The 24,222-nt window shown below is 37.9% G+C and overlaps 1 protein-coding gene across 1 annotated transcript in view; it reads right to left on the bottom strand.

Annotated features, from left to right (window-relative positions):
• Positions 1-24,222, bottom strand: part of PTPN13 (protein tyrosine phosphatase, non-receptor type 13 (APO-1/CD95 (Fas)-associated phosphatase)) — a 254,452-nt gene that overhangs the window by 160,121 nt on the left and 70,109 nt on the right. Inside the window, exons 4-6 of the mRNA XM_006867768.1 lie at positions 19,333-19,398; positions 16,966-17,151; positions 12,055-12,142 (exon numbers count right to left, since the gene is read on the bottom strand). Coding sequence (XP_006867830.1) covers positions 12,055-12,142; positions 16,966-17,151; positions 19,333-19,398 — 340 coding nt within the window. The remainder of the gene's footprint in view (positions 1-12,054; positions 12,143-16,965; positions 17,152-19,332; positions 19,399-24,222) is intronic.

Genomic DNA, 24,222 nt, shown 5'->3' with positions numbered 1-24,222 from the left:
CCTCGGAAACCCTGTACAGGGTCGCTATGGGTCGGACCCGACTCGATGGCACTTAACAACAACAACAACAACTTTGGACACAACTGTTGTTGTTAAGTGCCATCGAGTTGGTTCCAACTCATAGTGACCCAGTATAGGATTTCTGAGGATTGGCTGGAAGTCTGAACCACCGACCTTGCAGTTCAAATCGACGGTGCAGTCCAGTGTTCATCCTACAGCACCACATCTGGACTCCAATAGGACATTTCATAGAAAGTTCACTTACTTTCCACACTAACTGCTGAGTATTATCCTCATTTCCTCAAATTTCTCAGCTACATTCCCATCCCTCTTTTAGCTGATGCTCTTTGCCTCGTATTCCACCAAGAAAACAAACATCAGAAAAATGTCACCTTGAGTTAGAGCCAACCTGATAGCAATGAACAACATCACTGCAGTTTAAACAAACTCTGAACTCCTTTAGGCTCTACTACTTGAATCCTTTTAAGGTTCATCTCCACTTCATTTCACTCCAGGCCACAGGTGTGCTTCGATTAACCTTTCTTATATGTAGCATGCTTTTTCTCTGTACTGATTGTTCTATTCCAAACCATTCTTATGTTAGTTGTTTCTCATCTTATAGTTTCATTTAAGTATGATTTGTTCAATGAAGCCAATTTAAATGAACACGAAATATGAAGAAGCTCTGTTGGCACTCTAAAATAAGCACTGGACTACTAGTTTATGCCCACCAGCAGCTCTGCCACAGAACGATAAGGCTTTCTGTTCCCATAAAGACTTACAGCCTTGGAAACCCGATACAGGGACATACGAGTCAGAATCAATCAGTGGCAGCTGAGTTTGAGTTTGATTTAAATACTAAGTCGATCAGTTTCCAACTGTGCAATGATTCTATTCCTCTTTTATTAAGTCATTAGGAATTATTTACTAACAATATATTAATGGGCCTTGGTTTCCTAACAGAGCCATGTCTTCTCACTAGCCTTGTTTATGTTGTTTAGTGCAGTCGATATGGTTCAGACCCATAGTGACTCTGTATAGGGTTTCCAAGGAGCAGCTGGTGAGCTTGAACTGCTGACCTTGCGGTTCAAAGTGACTTTGAAGTCCAGCGCATTAATCCACAGTGCCACACCAGAACTCCCTAGCCATATGGCCTAAAGTTAATAGTTAATGAGCTGCTCTTGGATAGCTGCTGCTTTATATTCAGTTTTTACTGCCTTGATATAAATTAAGTAGATATCAAAATACGTCTGCTATTTATCAAAAATCCAGAAAATTATCATTAAATTCTATAACTTAGTACAAAGAAGTTCTGGTGGTAGCGTAGTGGTTACGAATTGGGCTGCGAACTGCAAAGTCAGCAGTTCTAAACTACCAGCTGCTCCACAGGAGAAAGATGAGGCTCTCTGCTCCCGTAAAGATTTACAGCCTCAGAAACCCTGTACAGGGTCACTATGAGTCGGAACCGACTCCACAGCACATAACCACCACACAACCACCAGTACAAAATCATAATGAAAATAAATGCATTCAAAATTCTGCATTAACTTCCTTCTCTGTTTCTACAAAATATGCCAAATCTAACTAAGGGTCAATTTGTTCTGTCATTATACATTTGAAAATTGCATTGTAAGAACTAGCAGACCTTTCAGAACTCAAACCTCCAAGCACCCAGTCAGCAGCCCAGCATTCATATTAACCATTTAGCTCATAGTCCGAATTGGTTGAGTTGCACTTCATTTGTCATATTAAGGATGCTCACTATCTTCAAATGCACAATAGGATATATAACACTTCACAGGTTGAGCTTCGGCAAAAGCCATCTCTTTATGTGAAATAAACAATATATAATACTTTTTGTAATTAGTTATGACAACTACAATTCTTCCTAAATAGAATTTTGATGGAATAATAGAGCATTGTGGCTGCTTTATGTTGCTAAAACAGTGTGTGTGTGTGTGTGTGTGTGTGTGTGTGTGTGTGTGTGTCTGGGGGGGGGGCGGAGAATCACGAATCTGGAATTCAAAATACTTCAAATACAGGATCAGCCATTCAAATGAGGAAACTAATGGAGTTGGTGGCTTCTGTTTATTTTAATTAGATGGTTAAGTATGCTACTCCAATGACAAACATGAACTGCAGTTAATACCAGTGTCACTTAATAACCTTATTTGTGACTAGATAAAATGCAATTCTTATAAATGCTTTCCAGAAGATTTGACTATGAATCTAAATTGGTAACTTTTGCCTAACAAGTGCTAAACAATATTGAAAGAATTAAATACAACTAATTATGATCATAAGGAACTCTGGTAGCGTAGTGGTTATGAATCGGGTTGCGAATCTCAAGGTCAGCAGTTCGAAACTACCAGCTGCTCCGTGGGAAAAAGATGAAGCTTTCTGCTCCCGTAACGATTTATAGCCTCGGAAACCCTGTACAGGGTCGCTATGCGTCAGAACCGACTCCACGGCACACCACCACCAACAATTATCATAGAAAATTAAGCTGCTGTTATTTCTGAAAACAAAGTCATCGGAGCTACTCTGAATCAATTTCAATAGAATGCTTCTTTAATGTTCCCCCTTCCTGTGAGAATTAGTCCCTGGTTTCTAATACGTGTCTCACTGTATTAGAGTTATCTATCATTATTCTGATTCACCTTCTCTTCTTGCCAAATGGAACAAAAATGTAATATAAAGGACCATGTCTTACTTGTTTTGTATTTCCAGATGCTGATAATATACAAGGGGGCTTCAAACAGTCCGTGAAAAAATGGAATTAGAAAATAAAAAGGAATTTATCCACAAATTCTTTGAAACCCCCTGGTAGATTCCAGATGAATACTTGTAGAATAGATTGATTATACAAGCTTTTCAAATCTTTTAAAGACAATTTAATTAACGTAATACAAAAATTATTGCCGAAAAACCGGTGTTAGTTCTAGCTTTAAAAATCAATCCATGTGCCTGAGATGGAGGCAGAGATGATGACGTGGAAAGATGGAGCAGCTGGAGACTTTAGACCCAGAGAAGGAGAGGGGCTGTGTGCTGATGACCGGGGGGGGGGCTGCAGTGTATACCCTTTGGTTGGTTGATGATGCATGTTTGGATTGTAACCATGGCAATAAAATGATATACGATAGGATGAATGTAAAACTAACGTACTCCCATGTAAACTATCACATAATTCACAATAAAACATTAAAAACAACAACAAAAAATAACACTATAGGGTTATTTTAATAAAAAAATAGTATCGGCACCAAAAAAAAAAAAATCAATCCATGAACTTAGGCAAACTACTTAATTTCTATGTTTTTCATTTTTTCCACCTATAAAAATGCACATGTAATTTATTATTCTTTCTTCTTAGAGATGATGGAAAAATTGGGTTAACTTATATCAAGTGTTATGAGCCTTTCTTAATAAGAGTAACAAAAATCTAAAATTGTCTCTTTTTGTTAACTTTTCTCATGTTGAGGAAGAATTTTTAAGTGCTTGAGAGAAAGCCATGAAACTAGATATTTAAAAAAACAAGTTTGAGATTTATTCTGTAATAAAAAATATTACATTGTTCAAAATAGAATAGGTAGTGACCACAATTCAATTTTTCATCCCTTGGGGAGGTTCTGAGTTCAGAGAAAGTTTACAGACAACTTAAGATTTCATATGATTACAAGGGTCCAATTTAAAAAATTGGAAGCACAGACGTTTTTCTTTTGGAGAATGCACAGCTTGCTAAAATTAAATACACTGTAAAGAGCTATGGGGAAAAGATAAACAAAACAAAGCATAAAAACTCTTTAAAATAGAACATAATTCTTTAATTTAAATTCAATTAAAAAATATTCATGTTTTAACTGAACTAGTCATATATGATTAAAAGTATCCTGAATTAATTATCATCAGTCACATTTCCCTCTTACACAGAAACTCCAAAATAGACAGTTTATCTTAGAAGCTAACATCAAAATGATATCTTAGCATTAAATGCCACACCCCAGTTTCCCATCTGTCCTCACAAATGTGTCCATCAAGTACATAAAAAAGAAACATGATATTATCAATACGCCCAAGTTCTGGAGCACTATCATGCTGATCTGATCACGGTGTAGCTTTCCACCTTAAGCTTGGCAGGAAATGTTTGGTTTCTCTCTGCTTAGTGAAGCCATTTTATCAGCATTAGCAGTATTAGGTAACAAAGTGGGGGCAGAAAACCCACTAGTTTAGGCCTTAGCTTGTCTAACAGATCTTAAAAGTGAGATATAAGGAGAGACTTTTAAGGTCATTTGCTCATGGAAAAATTGTGTTTAGGCTTGAGTTGAGAAACCAAATCACATAGCTTAGACATAAAGCACTATTTTTGAATTCTCTCCCTTATTAAAATTTAATTCTGTATCTCATTGCTCATTTTCACATTTTCTTTACTGAACACTATACACAGGAGCCTAAGACACTCTGACCACCAAAACATAAAGGTGGTGGTAGTAATGTGCCATGGAGTCGGTTCCGACTTATAGTGACCTTGTACAGGGTTTCTGAGGCTGTAGACCTTTATGGGAGTAGAAAGCCTCATCTTTCTCCCACAGAACAGCTGGTAGTTTCGAACATCTGACCCTGAGGTTAGCAGCCTGATTCGTAACCACTATGCTACTAGAGCTCCTTACATAAAGGTGTTAGGTTGGTTTATTTCAAAGGAATACTTTACTATTAATGTAGAAAGAAGAGGCTGCTTGATTAACAGAGATGATTGCCAGTTAAGAATTGGCACTGTCACAGAAGAATTTTTCTTCTTTAGGAGGTAATCATTAAAAAAACATACGCTTCTTTTTAAATTAGTCTACAACACTGACTCCACCATTCGCTTGTCATTTAGTCATAGTGTGCTGGCTTGAGTGTTGCAGTGATGTTAGGAGCTATGTGACTGCTACTTCAAACACCAGCAGGTCACTCGTGGGAGAGAGGTTTCAGCTGAGTTTCCTGACTAAGCTAGACTAGGAAGAAGGAGAAGCACACTAATTCTAAATGTTTAGTTATTGAAAACCTTATGGAATAGCAGCGGAACACTGTCAGACATAGTGCCTGAAAATGAAAAACAGAATACTGTCAGATATAGTATCCGAATTTGACCTCCTCAGGTTGCAAGGCACACAAAATACAACTGGGGAAGGAAGAGTTGTATTTTGTGTACCTCAAAGTAGAGTTGACTATGTGCAGATGGAGTAAACATTTTAGGATCTTCATTGCAGATGGAACACAAATCAAAATGAGGAGAAACAGCTCCAACTATTCATTAATAATCAGAACATGAAATATATAAAGTATGAATCTAGGAAAACTGGAAGTTGTCAGATATCCTAGATACTGGTGAGTTGAAATGGACTGGTATTGGCCATTCTGATTCTGATAAATTATATGATTTACTATGCTGGGAAGGACAAATTGAAGAGGAATGGTGTTGCGTTCATCCTCAAAAAGAAAATTTCAAGATCGATCTTGAAGAATAATCCTGTTTGTGATAGGCTATTATTCATATTATTAATACCATTATTGTTCAAATCTGTGCACCAACCACTAAGGTCAGTGATGATGATGTTGAAGATTTCTACCGCATTCTTGAGTCTGAAATTTATCAAACATGCAATCAAGATGTATTGATAATTGCTGGTGATTGGAATGCAAAAGTTGTTGATAGAAAGGATGCTAGCGATCACATGATAGAAGTTTGTACGACTAATGACTTATTCTTTGCAAACACCTTTTTGAAACAACATAAAAGACAATTATATACGTGGACATTCACCAGACAGAATACACAGAAACCATATTGACTAAATCTGTGGAAAGAGATGGTGGAAAAACTCTATGTCATCAGGCAAAAAAAAAAAAGAAAGAAAGAAAGAAAATGGCCAGGGCAGACTGTGAACAGACTATTAACTGCTCACATGCAAGTTCAGGCTAAAGCTGGTGAAAATTAAAACAAGTCCATGAAAGTCAAAATTTAACCTTGAACATTGTTGTTATGTGCCATGGAGTCGGTTCCTACTCATAGTGACCCTGTACAGGGTTTTTGAGGCTGTAAATCTTTATGGGAGCAGAATGCCTCATCTTTCTCCCACGGAGCAGCTGGTAGTTTTGAACTACTGACCTTAAAGTTCACAGCCCGATTTATAACCACTACGTTACCAGAGCTCCTTGAACATATCCCACCTGAATTTAGAGATCCTGTCAAGAACAGATCTGATGCATTAGACACTAATGACCAATGAACAGAGGAGTTGTGGGATGACAGAAAGAATATCATACAGGAGTCCTGGCATGGCGCTGTGGGTTAATGTGCCAGACTGCAAAGTCTTTTGAGCTGCAAGGTCGCTGGTTCAAACTCACCAGCTGCTCCTTGGAAACCCTATACAGGGTCACTAGGGGCCAGAACTGACTTGACTGCACTTAACAACAATGAAAGGAAGGAAGCAAAATGTCATTAAGACAAGAAAGAAGGAAAAGACCAAACGGATGTCAGAAGGGACTCTGAAACTTGTTCTCCGGCATAGAGATGCTAAAGAAAATGGAAGAAATGAGATTTAAAAAAAAAAGACTGAATAGAAAATTACGAAAGGCAGCTCAAGGACAAAGTCAAATATTATAATGAAATGTGCAAACACCTGTAGTTAGAAAACCAAAAGGAAAGAACACACTCAGCATTTCTCATGCTGAGGTAACTGAAGAAAAAATGCCAGCCTTGACTTGAAATATTGAAGTAGTCTAGGGGCAAAAAAATATAGACTGATACAGAAAGCATCAAAAGAAGACGGGGGGCAGGCTTACAGGGTATACCCTTTGGTTGGCTGATGATGCATGGAGGGGATTGTAACCATGGCAATGAGACAATATACAATAGAATGAATGTAAAACTAATGTTCTCCCATGTAAACTATCACATAATTCACAATAAAGCATTTAAGAAAAAAAAAAAAATGAAGAAGAAGACGATGGAAGGAATATACAGAGTCACTGTACCAAAAAGAAAGTCAATGTTCAACCATTTCACGAGATAGCATATGATCAAGAGCAATGGTGCTGAAGGAAGATGTTCAAGATCGAATGAAGTCATAAGCAAAGAACAAGGCATCAGGAATCGATGGAAAACAAACTAGAATCTTTAAATAAACTGATGCAGCAGTGAAGGCACTCACTCATCAATACAAAGAAATTTGGAAGACAGCTACCTGGCCAACTGATTGGAATGCATCCATATTTGGGCCAATTCCAGAATGTGAAAATCATCAAACAAAATTATGATCATATGGAAAGTAAATTTTATTAAAGATAATTTAAAAATGGCTTCAACAGTACTTGACAGGGAAATACCAGAGGTTCAAGCCAGATTCAGAAGAGGACATGAAATGACGGATATCATTTTTGATATCAGATGGATCTTGAATGAAAGCAGAGAATACCAGAAAGATGTTTGCCTGTGCTTTATTGACTATGGAAAGGCTTTTGACTATGTGAATCATGACACGTTATGGACAACATTGTGAAGAATGAGTATTCCAGAACAATTTACTGTGATCCTGAGGAACCTATATATCTGATCAAACAGAATAAGGTGACACTGAAGATTTAAACTAGGAAAGATGTGTGCCAGGGTTTTATTCTTTCATCATAATTATTCAATCTGGATGCTGAGCAAATAATCCAAGAAGCTTGATTATAAGAAGAAGCATGTGGCTTCAGGATTGGAGGAAAACTCATTTATAACCTGTGATATGCAGATCATAACAACCCTTCTTCCTGAAAGTGAAGAGGACATAAATATTTACTTGGAAACCTTATACCTGATCGCTATGGGTCAGAACTGCCTCGATGGCACTTAACAACAACAACAACAACTCTATACAAGAAGTCCTGGTGTGGCATTATGGGTTAATGCATTGGACTGTATAGTCAGTTTGAACTGCAAGATCGGCAGTTCAAGCTCACCAGCTGTTCCTTGGAAACGCTATATAGGGTGGCTATGGGTCGAAACCAACTCGATGGCACTTAGAAACAACATCAACAGTTCTATCCAAAAAGAGCTCTGGTAGTGTAGTGGTTATGAGTTGGGCTGCTAAACTCAAGGTCTGCTGTTCAAAACTACCAGCGTTTATGCAGGAGAAAGATGAGACTTTTTGCTCCCGTAAAGATTTACAGCCTCAGAAACGCTATGCAGGGTACCTCTGAGTCAAAACCGAAACCACAGTACATAACCAATTCTATCCCAAAGCAGATCTACAATTTGGCTTATTCTGACTAATGGATTCTAATTCCTAACATAGTCTTTTGATTTAAGATAGTGGGGGGGGGGTACTTTATAATCTAATCAAATACAATGAGTACTAGAGAATAAATTCAATGGACATTTTGCTGCAATAGCCTAGTAATATGAGACAAATTGGTAAACTACAGGGTTTGTTTTCTTTTTACTGTGCATACAAGTTAATGCTTAAAATAGGCTTGATAAGAGTCATAGTCTTGCATATTTTTTTCCACAGAACCATCAAAATTATATTACAAGTATATAGGAATATATACTTGTATTACAGTCCATACTCTAACGTTTTATATAACCTTATCTCATATATCTATTTAGTTTCATTGAATAGCTACAAAAATTACATACTCCTAAGTGGAAGAATAAACCACACTCATGGACAAGGAGAATTAACACTGTGAAAATGTCTACACTACCCAAAGCTTGGAGTCCTGATGTGGCACTGTGGGCTAATGCATCACACTGCAAAGTCGTTTGAACTGCAAGGTCGGTGGTTCAAGCTCACCAGCTGCTCCTTGGAAACCCTATACAGGGTTCTATGGGTCGGAATCGACTAGACAGCATTTAACAACAACAACATAACCCTAAATGCCTCATAGGGTTTCCCTGTCTGTAATCTTTCCAGGAATAGATAACCAGGTCTTTTCTCCCACATAACAGCTGAGAATTGAACTGCTAATCTTTCATTAAGCAGTCAAGTGCTTTGACCATTGTGCCACCAGGCACATTTATAATAATATGTAATGATATCTATAACAATAGGAATCTGAATTATAGAAAATAACATAAATATGTTCTTTTTAATTGGTAAACTAACTATGGGTCAGTTGTTACTATTAAGTGCTGTTGAGTCAATTCCGCCTCATAGAGTTTCCAAAGCTGTCTATCTTTGTGGGAGCAGAAAACCACATCTTTCTATAGTGGAGTTGCTGGTGAGCTCGAACCATCTACCTCATGATTCACAACCCAGTTGCTTATTCTACAGAGCCGTATTTTCTCCCAAATATGGTAGGGGTAATCTGTTTTTTCATTTCTATTATAGATGAAGGTTGTAGAATGAGGGTCTCACATATACAGAAACATTTTTTTATTTTCAGGGGAAAAAAAACTGCCTTTAAAAATTAGTAGTAGCTAATAGTGGTTACGAATCGGGCTGCGAGCCACAAGGTCAGCCTCGGAAACCCTGTACAGGGTCGCTATGAGTCGGAACTGACTCCACAGCACATAACAACAACAACAATAGAACACTGGAAGGAGCTCTGGTAGCATAGTGGTTATGAATCGGGCTGCAAACCTCAAAGTCAGCAGTTCAAAACTACCAGCTGCTTCGTGGGAGAAAGATGAGGCTTTCTGCTCCCGTAAAGATTTACAGCCTCAGAAACCCTGTACAGGGTCGCTATGAGTCAAAACCAACTCCACAGCACACCACCACCAACCACTAAGATAACACTGGAGTCCTGGTGTGGCACGTGGTTTAATGTGCTGGACTGCAAAGTTGGTTTGAACCACAAGGTCGGCGGTTAAGCTCACCAGCAGCTCCTTGGAAACCCTATACAGGGTCGCTATGGGTTGGAACCGAGTCGACAGCACTTAACAGCAACAATATAACATTATATTTACTAAATCAACATGAGGCAAACAAAGTTTAATTTTACCATATGGCCACTTAATGATGATAGTTCAGAACACCAAAAAGAAGTTAGAGAAAGAACTGGGAAAAGAAATAAGGAAGCAGGGTGACAGGGAGAGGAATTAGAAAGAGAAATAATAGAAATGGAAATCAGTCTGAAAGCATCTAATGTGTTTACTTGAAAAGTATCTTTTCCAACTTGCTACTGATATTCTATAATTTTTATTGTTTGAAAGCAGAAGACTGACTGAAATTTGATATATCATCAAATTGTTGCCCATCTTTTTGCAAGAATTCCATTTTATATCAAAATGATTCTTATTAGGGCATATCTGTAATCCTACTATAATTTTGAACTAAAGAGAAACAGATTATTATCTACAAGAAGGTGTGTCTACATAATGGTAACAAAGAAAGAAAATGCTTATAAGAAACGACTAAAATACTTTTAAAATCGTCATCAAAGGGATATAAAATGTAACTTAATACCTCTGACTTGCATTCTTTTGACCCACATACAAGTATAAAGTAATACTATATATTAGAACCAAACCTGATCTAACCAGAAACAAGTTTATTATTTATTCCAGAAAAACATTCTTTATTTCCAGTACGTCTAAAACAGACAATGAACTTACTCCACCATTACAGACTCGCTTCATTACAAACAGTTTTACTGCTCTTCTTAGCCTTCTCAGGACAAGCAGTTCACTTCCTTAGAGCAAACACTTCCCTGTCATATGTGAGTTTTGAATTATGTAAAATGTTAGGTCCAGATAATCAAATTCAGTTTTCATGAGAACTTCCTTTAAAGTTTCAAATAAGTCAACTTTATTCTGTTTCTCTAAATGAATTAAAAATAAACATCTTAACACTTATTTTATTAGGCTATGCCAATTAGAACACATTTTATTAAAATATGTTTATGCAATCTTTGCATTTACTTCTTAGCCCCAAGAGCTAACACAATAAAATATTTCACCCACAAAATGTTTAGATTATAAACATTCTCAATATTGTTTCATGAGAAATAAAACAAAGGTAAACAGTAAAATCCAAATTTCATTTTTTAAGTAAGTAACATCTGAAATGGTAAAGGAATTAATTTTTTTTCTAATTTTATTTTGTTTGAAATTTTAAATAATTTCTTTGAAAATATCAAATAAATAATTATCATTTGTTGTTGTTGATGTTAGGTGCCATCGAATGGTGCTGACTTATAGTGACCTTATGCACAGCAGAACGAAACATTGCCCAATGCTGGGCTAACCTAACTATTGTTGCCACACTTGAGCAAACTGATGCTGCCATTTGGCCAGTCCATCTCGTTGGGGGTCTTCCTCTTTTTCTTTCACCTTCCACCTTACCAAACATGGTATCCTTCTCCAGCGACTGCTCCCTCCTGACAACATGTCCGGAAGTATGAGAGACAACGTTTGGCCATCCTGGCCTCCAAGGAGCACTCTGGCTGCACTTCTTCCAACACAGAGCTGTTGGTTCTATGGGCAGCTCATGGCACTTTCAATATTTTCCTCCAACATCGTAACTCAAAAGCATCAATTCTTCTATAATTATCTAGTGCTATTGGCACATAGTAAATCCACTATTTACCTATATTTACTGAACAAAAAGTTATTACCTATTGTAGTATTTGATAACTACTAGTCATGAAATTGGTCATAAAACCAGTAAAGTGGGTTGTAAAATTGTCATTAAAAAAAGATTAGCCAGTATGAGACTATAATAAGAAAAATGTTGTTTCTTGAAACTTTAGCTTTAGTGGTATTTACATTCATAAACATATATATATGTGTTTGTTCAGTCATTCTTGGAGATGTATTTTTGATATAAAAAATCACGATGAAGTAAACAAATGATATTATTGACACAGTAAGAGATAGGGAAATGATTATCAAGAGAGCTCTAACTGTAATAAGAAAGGTGGTGTACATGGATTTATGGTTATGTTCATGGTTGCTACTGCTTCCAATTTTGCTCACCTATTTTCTGCTTGTTGCAATGATCAGATTTACAAGTATGACTTCGTAAAGGAAAACAGTAGAAGAAGGTTCAAGTCAAAACCTGAACGTTTCTATTAATAGACTCTTACCTGTCGGTAATCCTTTTCCTCTCAACCGGTCTCGAATAGCCTGGCTTCGATCAGGCTTCGGTTCATTGTTACGGGAAAGCTGATCCGTCTGTATACAGGTAATCAAAAATCAAGTTTGACAAAAGAATTTCCCTTTTACTTTCATGGCAATTGTCTACAGAGTGACACAAGTTATACAAGTTTGGAGGGGATAGCGTTAACTAAAGTGTTAGATTCCATATCTTATTCTAAATACATATTTCTTCAATAACTTATGTAGCTCAGTTTCAGTCACTGCACCTTCAGGAAATCAAAAGGCAAGAAACACTTCCCCAAAATAATCTGTTAGCTAAGGAACAAAGTTATTCAGATTAAAGTATTGGAAAAATGAGTCGCATTTGAAAATAGTTAACTTGAAATGTTCTTATTTCTGGCCCCAACTGACAGCAACTTTCATCTTTCAATTTTTAAACCACATTAATTCTGGTATAATAAAGTTTTCTCATGATTTTAGCTATGCTGTGAAGATACTGATTTTAAACAGTCTCTTCAAATTCGTTTTCAGAAATTATTTTCTAGATGTTGCCTATCTGAAATTATGTTTGAGAAATGTTAAGCTTTAAACTTAATGAACCTGCCAGAGGATGACAGTTAAATTCAAATGAGCGCCCCTATATAATACAAATGTTTAAGCGGTCTTAAATTACTAACTTTAACCAAAGGTACTTAATTAAAGTAAAGCATGTCAAATTTGGTCTAACTCCACCATTATAAGGGGTGAAAAGTTAGAACACTGGGTTTATTAAGACAACCAATTGAAGAAGTTTTGAGAAATAAACAGAAGGAAAAAAAAGAGTGAAATTACTTGTATCTGGCACCAAGAGTATGCATACGATGCTGATTTAGACATACACACATTTAACAGTCCTTCAATATTGGAGTGAAACTTATTTAAATATGTACTAAAAATCCAAGTCAAAGGCAGTGTATTAAAGGCTCTAGCATCATGCTTCCTACCTTTAAGAAGATTTAAATGGAAATATTTTTGAATATTATCATTGAAGATGAATAAATAATTATTAATCCAGGTTGCTGTGTGCTGTTAAAGCGAAGATATAGAGCGTATCCTACATCTTTGTGAATCTCTGCATTAAAGCTACTATTACTAGTAATAACTATTATTTGTTGAGCAGATATTATATGCCGAGTACTAGTTTAAGTGGTTTTCATACTTTATCTTATTCAATCCTCAAAACAAGGTGGTAGATAGTATTATCATTCCAATAGTACAGATAAAAGGACAGTGGTTTTTTTAGAACAGTGGTTCATTTTGGAAATTTGAACTCACCAGCTACTCCACTAAAGAAAAGATGTGACTGGTCTGTTTTAATAAAGGTTACACAGCTTTAGAGACCCATAGGACATTTCTACTCTGGCCTTTAGGATTGCTGGGCTGACAAGGGATTTTTGGTTTGGGGATTCTGATCTAGCAAAGAGGTAAACAGAACGAAACTTCTTCTAAGGACCTTCAAGGAGCTCATTAACACTGAAATCATTTTCTTCACAACTGCTCTGTAAAATGATTCCTGTTTTATAGATAAGTAAAATTCAGGCAAAAGGTTTTAAAAAAAAAATCAGTAGAAAAAACTTGGATAAGTAACCTGGCCTACTGACTTTTACTATTTGCTAATTTCAAATTTTGGAAACCCTATACAGGATCACTATGGGTCAGAACCCACTAGACAGCACTTTGATTCCAACTTATAGCAACTCTGGTGTGGTGCTGCGGGCTAATGTGCAGTCTTACCAGCCGCTCCTTAGAAATCCTACAGGATCATTACCAGTCAGAACCAACTCAACGGCACTTAACAACAACAACTACAACATAAGGCAGAGTAGAAGTGCTTCTCAGGATTTATAAGACCATAAATTTTTACAGGAGCAGACAGCCTCATATTTCCTCGGAGAGGAGATTGGTGAGTTTGAACCGCCACCCATGCTTAGCCCACTGAGCCACTAGGGCTCCTAAATTCATTTTAAGTAAGAATTCTGGTCATTTAGAAGGGATTTCCCATCTGTGATAAACCAACTCCTTGAGTTACTCAAAACAATGGCCTTAGAGGAAAATACAAGCAAACAACAGGGAGCTAGGAGTCAGAGAGACTTAGGTCCCAATCAAGACTCTCTCGTTCACCATGGGTCACACGTTGAGCAATTTATTTAGTTTTTCTAAACCTTAGTTTCATCATCTCTAAAATGAGGATAAAATGTATCACTTTTAACCTGAGAGTGTAATGATGAATAAATGTGGTAAGCATGTAAGCTACTCAGCAGAATACCTGACACAAAGTAAACGCATCTAAAGAGATGGTAGCTGCCGGAGCCACTGCCGGCCAAGGATGAGCAGAAGACTCATAGCGCAATGAAACCATTACTACACTTATTAAATGTAACTAAATATTAATATCTTTATGCTAAACTCAAAGATTATTATGCTTCACTCAAAATGTATCTGTATAAAAAGACTGCTCTCTCTACACTCTGATTCCAATTGATCCTGCTATTTCCTCTTCTGGTAAACATCTCCACAACACAACATAGCACAAACTAGACTGATTGCTAGTCCCCAAATGTATCATGGGCTCTCATTTCAGGGCATTTAAGAAAGATTGCCTCCCTTTGCTGAGACTACTCATTTTATCTCTCTTACAAAATCTAGTTCAAGGTGATATTTTTCAATGAAGTAGAAACTTTTTTCCTTTTCTCTCAAATTTTAGCTTTTTAAAAAAGGTGTACTCGTACTTTCATTTGCCTTATTTGAATTTTGTAATTAAGCAATTCTTAATAGATGGTCAAGGAATGGAATTAGATGCTAAGGCCTTAAGGGAATGAAGATAATTTATTTAACTAGGTAATTATTGGATGGATAAGAGAATTTCACTGAGGAATATTTCTTCATAGATAGGAAAAAGTACTTCCAGCAATTTTACTACTGGAATAAATCAGCTAACAGCACAATCATTTTAGAGAAGATATAGTATAATAGAAAAACCATGGAATAAAAAAGTATTGTTATTAAATGCTGTAGTGTTGTTCCAAATCATATTGACCCTGTATAGAGTTTTTAGAGCTTGTAAATCTTCGCGGAAATAAGAAGCCCCATCTTTCTCTCATGGAGCAGCTGATGGACTTGAACTGTCAACCTTGTGATTAGCAGCCACAGAATTGGGGTGGGGGGGAGGCAAATAAACAGGAAACTTTAATTCTACAAGCTGTTTGGGTCTCAACTTCCTCACCTATAAAGTGAAGAAGTCTGTACATGTGAGCATTTCCCAAAGGAAGTTAACAGAAAGAACATTAGGGCTATCATATCTATGAAATAAAACAATCTCTGGGGATTAATAAGTGTTTGTTGTTGTTTTTTGAATTCTGTTGAATCAATTCTGACTCATAGGAGCCCTGAACAGGATTTCTAAGGAGCAGTCAGTAGGTTGAACCACCAACCTTGAGGTTAGCAGTCCAGTGCTTAACTTACAGTGCTAAGCCAGGACTCTGCATTTTAGTCAAGGTGTCTGCAAGAGATAGATTCACATGCCAAAATGTGTTATCTACATATCTATCCCACTTAGAAACTAGTCCTGGCGTGGCACTGCAGGATAAATACAGGACTGCCAGCCACAAGGCTGACAGTTCAAATCCACAAATTGCTCCTCAGAAACCTTATATAGAATCACGATGCATCAGAACCAACTCTATGGTACTTAACAACAAGTATAATCTAATGTATTTAAGGCTCAAACAAGTTCTGCAATTGAAAATATATTTCATTTCCTTCAAGCTTATATGATCAAGAGAAAATTTTTAAACAAAAATTTAAAATCAGAGCTGCTCTATTTAAGAAGTGGAAATGGGTGGTCAAAACTCCCATTTACTCAGCCTATACTAACTACATTCCCCTCAACTATTAAACCTTAAAAGCTCGATAGTGTTCCGTTTACAAACCACATATTTGTCTAGAAAATTTCTGAAATCTGTTTCTTACCAACTAGTAACGTATATACAGTTTGGTTATACTACTGCCAACCATAAAACATTCTGGTTAAGAGAGAGTTACGAAAACCTGAGGGGTGAGGATTTAAGAGGAAGACAGCAGGAATTCTATACAACTGTGGCAAATTTGTAGCCCACAAGAAAAGGAGCAGGACTACCATACAGGGATCTAATGGCAGTTTAGATCCAAATCAAGTATCAAAAAGGAATGCCCAAACCATGGTGAACAGGATAGAATGTAGCTTAAGAAATGCAGAATAAACTTAGAACTATTAGCTACAGAGTTATTCTTGGGATTCTTCAAACCTAAGGTAAGACAAAATACAGAAGAATTCTGTTTTAGGCAGGGATTCAAAGATGGTTCCCTACATAGCAGGTGCCAGTGCTCAAACAAGGTGGGCTAGGTTGGGGGGCCAGTTAGGGATCCAGACAAATGAGTGATCAAGAGAAAGGTATAAAGTAATAGAAAATATACTTCAGTATTTTCTAAACCTATTTTGCATATTAATGCATTTTAGTCAAGGTGACTGTAAGAGATAGATTCACATGCCAAAAGCTCTTTAAGAAATGATACAAAAGACTTTAAGAAAGGAGGTAAAAGCAAGTATTTCCAGCCCTAACATGCCATGATTCTATGATGTTTACAGGGATAAAATTCAGAAAAGGACTAACACTCATAAGGTCTTGGAAACATTACAATGGGCTTCTAAATTTTAAATACTATTTCAAGTAAATAATTACCATTAGAAGAACAAGAAATCCTAACTCCTTTTCTTGATATTCACTGAGAAAATGCTACCTACCTATAGATACAGTATTTTTGTAATATGCTATCTGACTTTTAAAATAAAGTTACATTTATCAACTGGAACCATGGCTTACCCCAGAGAGATTTCCCAGAACCAGTTTTACCAACTGCTTCACATAGGAAAATGAAGGTGCACAATTGCTGTTCCTAATGTGGGCACTACAAGCATCCAGGACAGTTCGAACAGAAACCCGAGCATAAATTACATCCTCGCACATTCCAAGTAAAATGCTGTTGAGATGATCTCCAAGCTTGATAGGCTGAATATAAATAAAGAGAGCAAAAGGCAAGTTGATCAATGTTGAGTAAATCACTTTACCTAATATGAAACAAGCTATTCCAGGAATCATATGAACTATATCAAACAGTCTTCAAACATCTGGAGGAAATGAATTCTTCATCTAGTACAAGACATATTTTACTGCATTTTATGATTTATAGGTCAAAAAATTTATTAGCAGAAGATGGTTAAACGTGTCTTCTAATATGGGGAATATTATTTAAAAACTTCCCAATTCAGGGAGTACTCTGCCTTTTTAGTGGGAGAAAAATATATACAAGAGGGTTGCACAAAAATTCATAGAAAAATGAATATGAAACCTCTTCACATTCATATTCATTGCATTGTGTTGTAGTTGCTACATTCGCCAATGATCCACAGCATGGGTCATTATATTCCTAATGACTAGTGCAATCTCTGACACAGGGTAACTTCTTAATAAATAGCTTCTAATTAACATTATCATTGTTGTTAAGAGTCGTCGAGTCGGGTCCGACTCATAGCGACCCTGTTCAGGGTTTCCAAGGAGCAGCTGGTAGGTTTGAACCACTGACCCTGTAGTTCTAAGTATCTTGCTGATCCCAACAACTCCCACACCAGAACTCTCTAATGATATTCTTATTGGTAAGTGTCATTGAGTTGATTTAAACTCAAAACAACCCTGCACAGGGTTTCCGAGAACAGTGAATGGGTTTAGTCTGATGACCTTGTGTTACACAGTCCAATGCTGATCTTAGCTGAACCAATTTTCAGTTATGATAAATTCTGATCTCAAAATACAAGGCATTTGTTTCCACTTGAATTTAAATGGTATTTATGTTGCCTTTCTCTCCAGTTGTCAGAAAATAAGTGTAAAGTGTTAATAACAGACTGTGATCACATTTACCATGTAGTCAGGCTGTGGTGTAATATATCTGGGAGCCCTTGTGGGGTGCTGTGATAAGCACTGTACTTCAAGATCAGTTTGAACCAAAAGATCAGCAGATCAAACTCACCAGCTGCTTTTCAAAAACCTTATACAGGGTTGCTATGAGTCAGAACCAACTCGACAGTGCTGTGCAACAATAATGTATTCGACAGCAAATTCCTAATAATTTAACACTGTCCTTTATACTCATATTGAAAAAAAGGGAGAGGAAAATAGCATTTTTTTAATGCAAAGTGAGACCAAACCAAGTCCAAGAAAATCAATCATTGTTTTTAGATCTTAAGGTATTTTAATTTTAGCGTAATCACCTCAAATGCTTGTTACTTCGTAAGTTTCATACATCAAACACACAAACACATGCCTAGTTATTGTAGTTTTCCATTATAACCGTCAAATAAAATATAATTTTATGTGTTATATATTTGTTTGAATATAGATATTTTTCTATTTCAATTATTATTTTCGATTGTTTATATTGGCTCTTTAGGGATAAGAATGAGTTTATACCATTAAATACAACACACTTTTGACAGAGAAGCAGTCCAACAGTCCCCAGAAACTGAGAGTTTAGACAGTGTTAACTTTAATATCTGTAGCTGCTGCAGCCGTGGTAATAAAATATGACTTATGAAGTGACAGAAGACAAAAGTAATGAGGTCCTTTTATACCGTACTCATTGACAGAGTCTAGTCCAAAGGATTTGTATCAAAAAGGGTACTCATTCAGCATAAAAATGAATTAACGATCAAGGACACTTATAATCGCTCTTGTTGTTGTTGTTGTTAAGTGCCGTCAAGTCAGTTCCAACTCATAGTGATCCTGTATAGGGTTTCCAAGGAGCAGCTGGTGAGCTTGAACCACCGACTTTATGGTTCAAACCAACTTGCAGTCCAGCACATTAACCTGTAGTGCCACACAAGGACTCTTAGCAGTCATTAATTAAGTAGGAGTAAACTATACTCCCATCTTCCTTGCTATAATTTTTAAAGGGATGGCAACATCTGACAGACTGAACTTTTGAAATATAAGCAGTTATTGCTACAATTCTAAGTATATTTCAAAAATAATTTCTTCAGTATTTTACATTATTTTGAAAGTATGATATTACTAACGCGAACAACCAGCACAGAGATGCTACTATACCAGAAAACACGCTATAGAACATATATAGATATGTCAAAGAGTTTTGTAAAAAAATGCAAAAATTGTAACAAATGTAAAAACCTGACTTACTTGGCTCTGAGGTACTTCATGGTCAGCCCCCCAGTACAATGTCATTCCAAGGGAATATATATGAATCTAGGAATAGAATTTTTGTAAGATATTATTTTATAGGAAAATATTTCAAAAATTAGCAATTCTTGTATGTTCATCATTTTTTGTTTCAAAGAAAGGATAACACAAATATGAGAAAATAATTTTATATTTTGTATAAAATATGTGAGACATTAAAACACAAAACAAGACGGAAAATTATTAGAGGTGGCTTTTTCTTCCTAAATAGTACTTAAATTGTTTTCTTTCTAGTTATCAGAAAAAAGTACAAAGGGCTTCAAAAAAGTTCATGGAAAATGGAATTAAATGATAATGGATTTTTCCACTAACTTTTTTAAGTCCCCTTATAAAAAGTGGTAATTGTAGGCTGGGGTCACATTTGACATGTAGTTAGGTGGCACAGTATATTTGACAGCAATATTTCCAATAATGATTTAATACTCTCCATTATATTTATAGAATTTTAACAGAAGAAAGAAAAGGAAATGTTCACCTACTTTTTAGGATGCAATGTAAGGCCAAACCAAGTAGTAACGAATGTCTGCCTTGAGCTCTACGCTCTTTTAAGATTTATATATGCTTGTGTAGGTAAGATGAACTATCATTTGACTTTAAATTTTTGATCTGCTCTCTTTTATATTCCCTGGTATTTATTTGTAGAAGAAACCAAGCCATTTGTCCTAAATAGTTACCCATATTTGGGAGTCTACTGATAGCATCATCATGAGACTTGTTCTTCTGCCTCTGTATTTCCTGCTAATTGGTAGTATGATCTAGAGGTCTGATATGATTCACCTGTAAGTTTTTGACAAAAATACCTCATAGGGGAGGGGGAGGAGGTGATAGGGGTGGGGAGGAGGAGGGGAAGAGGTAGGGATGAGCAGGGGTGGTGGTGCGAGGAGGTCACTGTGGGGCTCGGTTTTTGGGAGGGGTGGGGGCCAGGGGGGGCTCAGCTATGGATGCAAATGGGAGCCAAGGCACCTTGGGCAGTGCCAACGACTCCCAGCACGACCCCAGTAAAATGTTTATCGGTGGACTGAGCTGACATACTTCACCCAATAGCCTTAGAGATCATTTTAGCAAATGCTCCAGAGGCTTCGATTCGTCACGTTTGCAGACCCAGCAAGTGTAGATAAAGTATTAGGTCAACCCCACCATGAGTTAGATTCCAAGACGATTGACCCTAAAGTTGCAGTTCCTCTTCGAGCACAACCCAAGGAGCCAGATGAGAAGGGTGCAGGCTCCAAGAAGGATTTTCCAGCTCCATCTCCATATTCCCTCTCCCTATCAGCATGGGTTGGTGACCAGTTTTTTGCTTCAGTTTCTTTGCAAGGGCTGCTTTTACTGCCAACAGCTACATAATGATTTGACCAAAGGTTAACGGAGACTTTCAGCCAAGACATGGACCAGAAAGAGCTACATCAAGGAGGCATTTCAGCCCTGCAGTTTGACTTCTTGATTTACAAAGAGCGTCCTTCTGTGAGAGTTTGCCATCCTAAAGGGGAGAAGGCTACCTGGGGAGCATGGCTTGGAAGCTGGGTTCTGCAGTACCCCGAGGCTGTGACTGGGCCCCAGGGATGGAGAAGATTTCAGCATTGCTAAGTGTAGGTGCCCAGGCTTCCCAGTAACTCCCTCCTGAGGGACTTGACAAGACAGCTTCATAGAGGTGGGGTTGGGGTCTCCCTTTGTGTGACAGCTCATCACTGCAGAAGAAGGGAAGGAGGGAGGAGAGAAGATTGGTCAGGAGGTGTAGAGTCCTACTTGGTGTTTTGGAAACCCACTTCTGGTACTACATGAAATTCAGTAAGCTTTCTTTACAGACTGAGGCCGGGCTGATGAAAGGCCATTTGCAATTCCAGAATGTTCTTAGGTGTGTTTGGCAGACAAAGTTCTGTCTTGTAACTGTTTCCTCTCCCACTGACCCCGTCCTCCTTCTCTTGGTGAAATGGTTTTAAGTCGGCCCGGCAGCACCTTTTTGTTATGCTTTGTGCCCCCAGCATTAACTGGATGCACTGTTACCGCACGCATGGATCTGTGGATGCCAACGCTGTGTGGACTTCTGACAGTAGCCTTGGCCTCCTTTTCAGGAGCAGGCCTGAAGGGGCGCTGTAGACAGGAAACTAGGAGTTGTTGTTGACACTGTTATGATTATTCCCTTGAAGAAAGGGTGGAAAGCGACTTGTAGGGGAGAGGGAGAAAGGGGTCTTACATAAATGAGCACTACAGCACAACCACTGTTAGGGTGTGGCCCTGCGTTTTGGCTTCTCCCAGTCTAGCATAGCAGGGGCAGCAGCGATATAAACAAGGGTACACACTTGTTGTTGTGTTAGGTGCCATCAAGTCAGTACTGACTCATAGTGACCCTATGCACAACAGAACGAAACACTGCCCAGTCCTGCACCAACTTCACAATTGTTGCCACACTTGACCCCACTGATGTTGCCATTTTGCCAATCCATCTCACTGGAGTCTTCCTCTTTTTCACTGACCCGCCACCCTACCAAACATGACATACTTCTCCAGTGATTGATTCCTCCTGATAATATGTTTGAAGTATGAGAGATGAAGTTTGGTCAGGAATGTTGATAATAGCCTTGCTTGATCTACCATGGGCCAAGGGACATCAAGAACAGGGTGTGGGAGCAGGCCTCACAGAGGAGACCACTGTGAGCTGAATCTTGAGAGGGGAGAGAAATCCTTCAAGTTGAGGGACGGGTGAAACAGTCAAGTCCCATAACTTTTGGGGGACATGCCAGTTGTTCCTGATGGGCTGACATGTAATGTGCACAGGAGGGTGGGTTAGAAAGTTGAGTCACTCACTGTGTTGCACATGTTTGGAGCACCTGACCTGATTCAGGCACACCCAGGCTCTGCCCTTGTGGAGTCTGCAGTCTGGCAGAGCGAGAATTCATTATTGGAGTTTAGTGGTGATAGACACTAGACATCCCTGCTGCAAAGATGTGGAGGGTGTTTACAGGGAGTGTGACAGAAAACCCAGGCCTCCTAAAGGGTTTTGGGAAGGCTTCCTGGAGAAATAACCCTGAAACTGAGCTTGAAAGGTGAAGATAAGACTTAACTAGGAAGTATTGGGGTACATTCTAAATGCTGAGGGAATGCAGAGGGCAAGGAGGAGCAAGGTGAGAGTAATTCTGGGAAGGTACAATATGCATGAGGGATCAGAGTTTCTTATCCTTAAAAGTTGGGGACCCCACTTATGGATTTCAGAAGGGATGTGACATGATCACTTTTGAGTTTTGGGAAGAACATTCTGGCAATCTGTGTGGAAAAGGCTTGTGGGAGCCGCCCCAGGAAGATGGCAGCTTGGGTGAGTCCTTGCTGGTGAACACCAGTGGATAGAGTTGTAGGAGTCTGGGAATGAGAGCGACTGCTTGGTGATTTGGTTAGCTAAAGGGTGTCAGAAGTGTTCAAGGTGAGAGGCAAGTGTGGTTGGTCATCTATATGGTAGATGCCTCCCTGTGTCCCATGAGACAGGGGACATGGGTGCTATGCAGGGACATAGTGTCCAGCTTGGTGGGAGATGTCATACTTTTGATGATGTGCCCCTATGTAAAAAAATTTCTGAGTGTGCATACATGCACTAAAATAAATGTGTATCTCCTAAAAAATAAAAAATAAAAAAAACCTTCATAGGCAGTATTGCATATTTCTATCAGAAATTCCACTTGTGCTTCTTCAGTGGTATGAGCAGGCATTAACAATCAATATGTAAATGATTCATAGGGATCTGCAAATGGTGACACGACATTTCAACTCAATTACTTTCCATTTATCAGATAGAAGATGAACTTTCCCTTCCTTATTAACTATTTGGTTACTCTGAGATAATATACATTAAAAAAAGAATTCTGTAAGTGCTCTCAAACCTTCTGATATATAAACACAACTGGCTGCCCCCTTTGCAATTTCACAGTTCTTTATCCACCCCTTACATCATCTGCTAAATTGTCTTCTTAAATTATGGACTAAAAAACTTATCTTATTTCTCTTTTCAACTATGTTTATACTTTCCAATTTTTAAAATTCCAAATTCTTTACGATATTCAATGCTCATTCTGACCTGCCTCCATCTCAGTTTCCAGATGATTTTTTTTTTTTTTAATTTCCCTTCTGTTATCTCTCTTTCCTCTGTTGTTGTACAGTGCTGTCAAGTGGGTTCTGATGCATAGTAACCCTGTACAGGATTTCCAAGGAACGGCTGCTGGGTTTGAATCACTGACCTTGGGGTTACCAAGCTAGTTCTTATCCGACCGCGTCAAACCAGGATTCCCTCTTTCCCTTATTGTTGTTGCTAAGTGACATCGAGCCAGTTCCAACTCAGCAAGTCTGTATAAGGTTTCCAAGGAGTGGCTCGTGGGCTCTAACCGCTGATCAAACCTGCAGTGCTTATCCTACAACACCACAGCAGGACTCTTTCTTCTAACAGAACCTAAATACTTCAGCACCACTAAATAGATGGAGTCCTGGTGTGGTGCCTGTAGGATAAACAATCAAGATCAAGGTCGGTTTGAACCACAGGGACAGTGGTTCCTGGATTTCCGAGGAGCAGCTGGTAAACTTGAAATGCCAACCTTGCAGTTCAAACGGCTTTGTAATCTGGCGCATTAACCCACAGCACCACAAGTGTGAAAAATAACAGAATAAGTCATCTGCTATATTCAGAAGCATGGAGTCATCATGCTCATTATAACATTAAATAGGTTGTAGTCTACTTATGGTGAAAGAACACAACCTTGTTGCACACCTTTCCCAATTTTAAAACATTCAGTGTTCCCATGCTCTGTTCGAACAACTGCTTCTTGGTCCAGGTACAGATTCCTCAGAAGTACA

Source organism: Chrysochloris asiatica, unplaced genomic scaffold (genome assembly GCF_000296735.1).
Source record: "Chrysochloris asiatica unplaced genomic scaffold, ChrAsi1.0 scaffold00109, whole genome shotgun sequence".
Lineage (NCBI taxonomy): Eukaryota > Metazoa > Chordata > Mammalia > Afrosoricida > Chrysochloridae > Chrysochloris > Chrysochloris asiatica.
The sequence above is the reverse complement of the archived record's forward strand: the minus strand, read 5'-3'. Positions and strand labels throughout refer to the sequence as shown.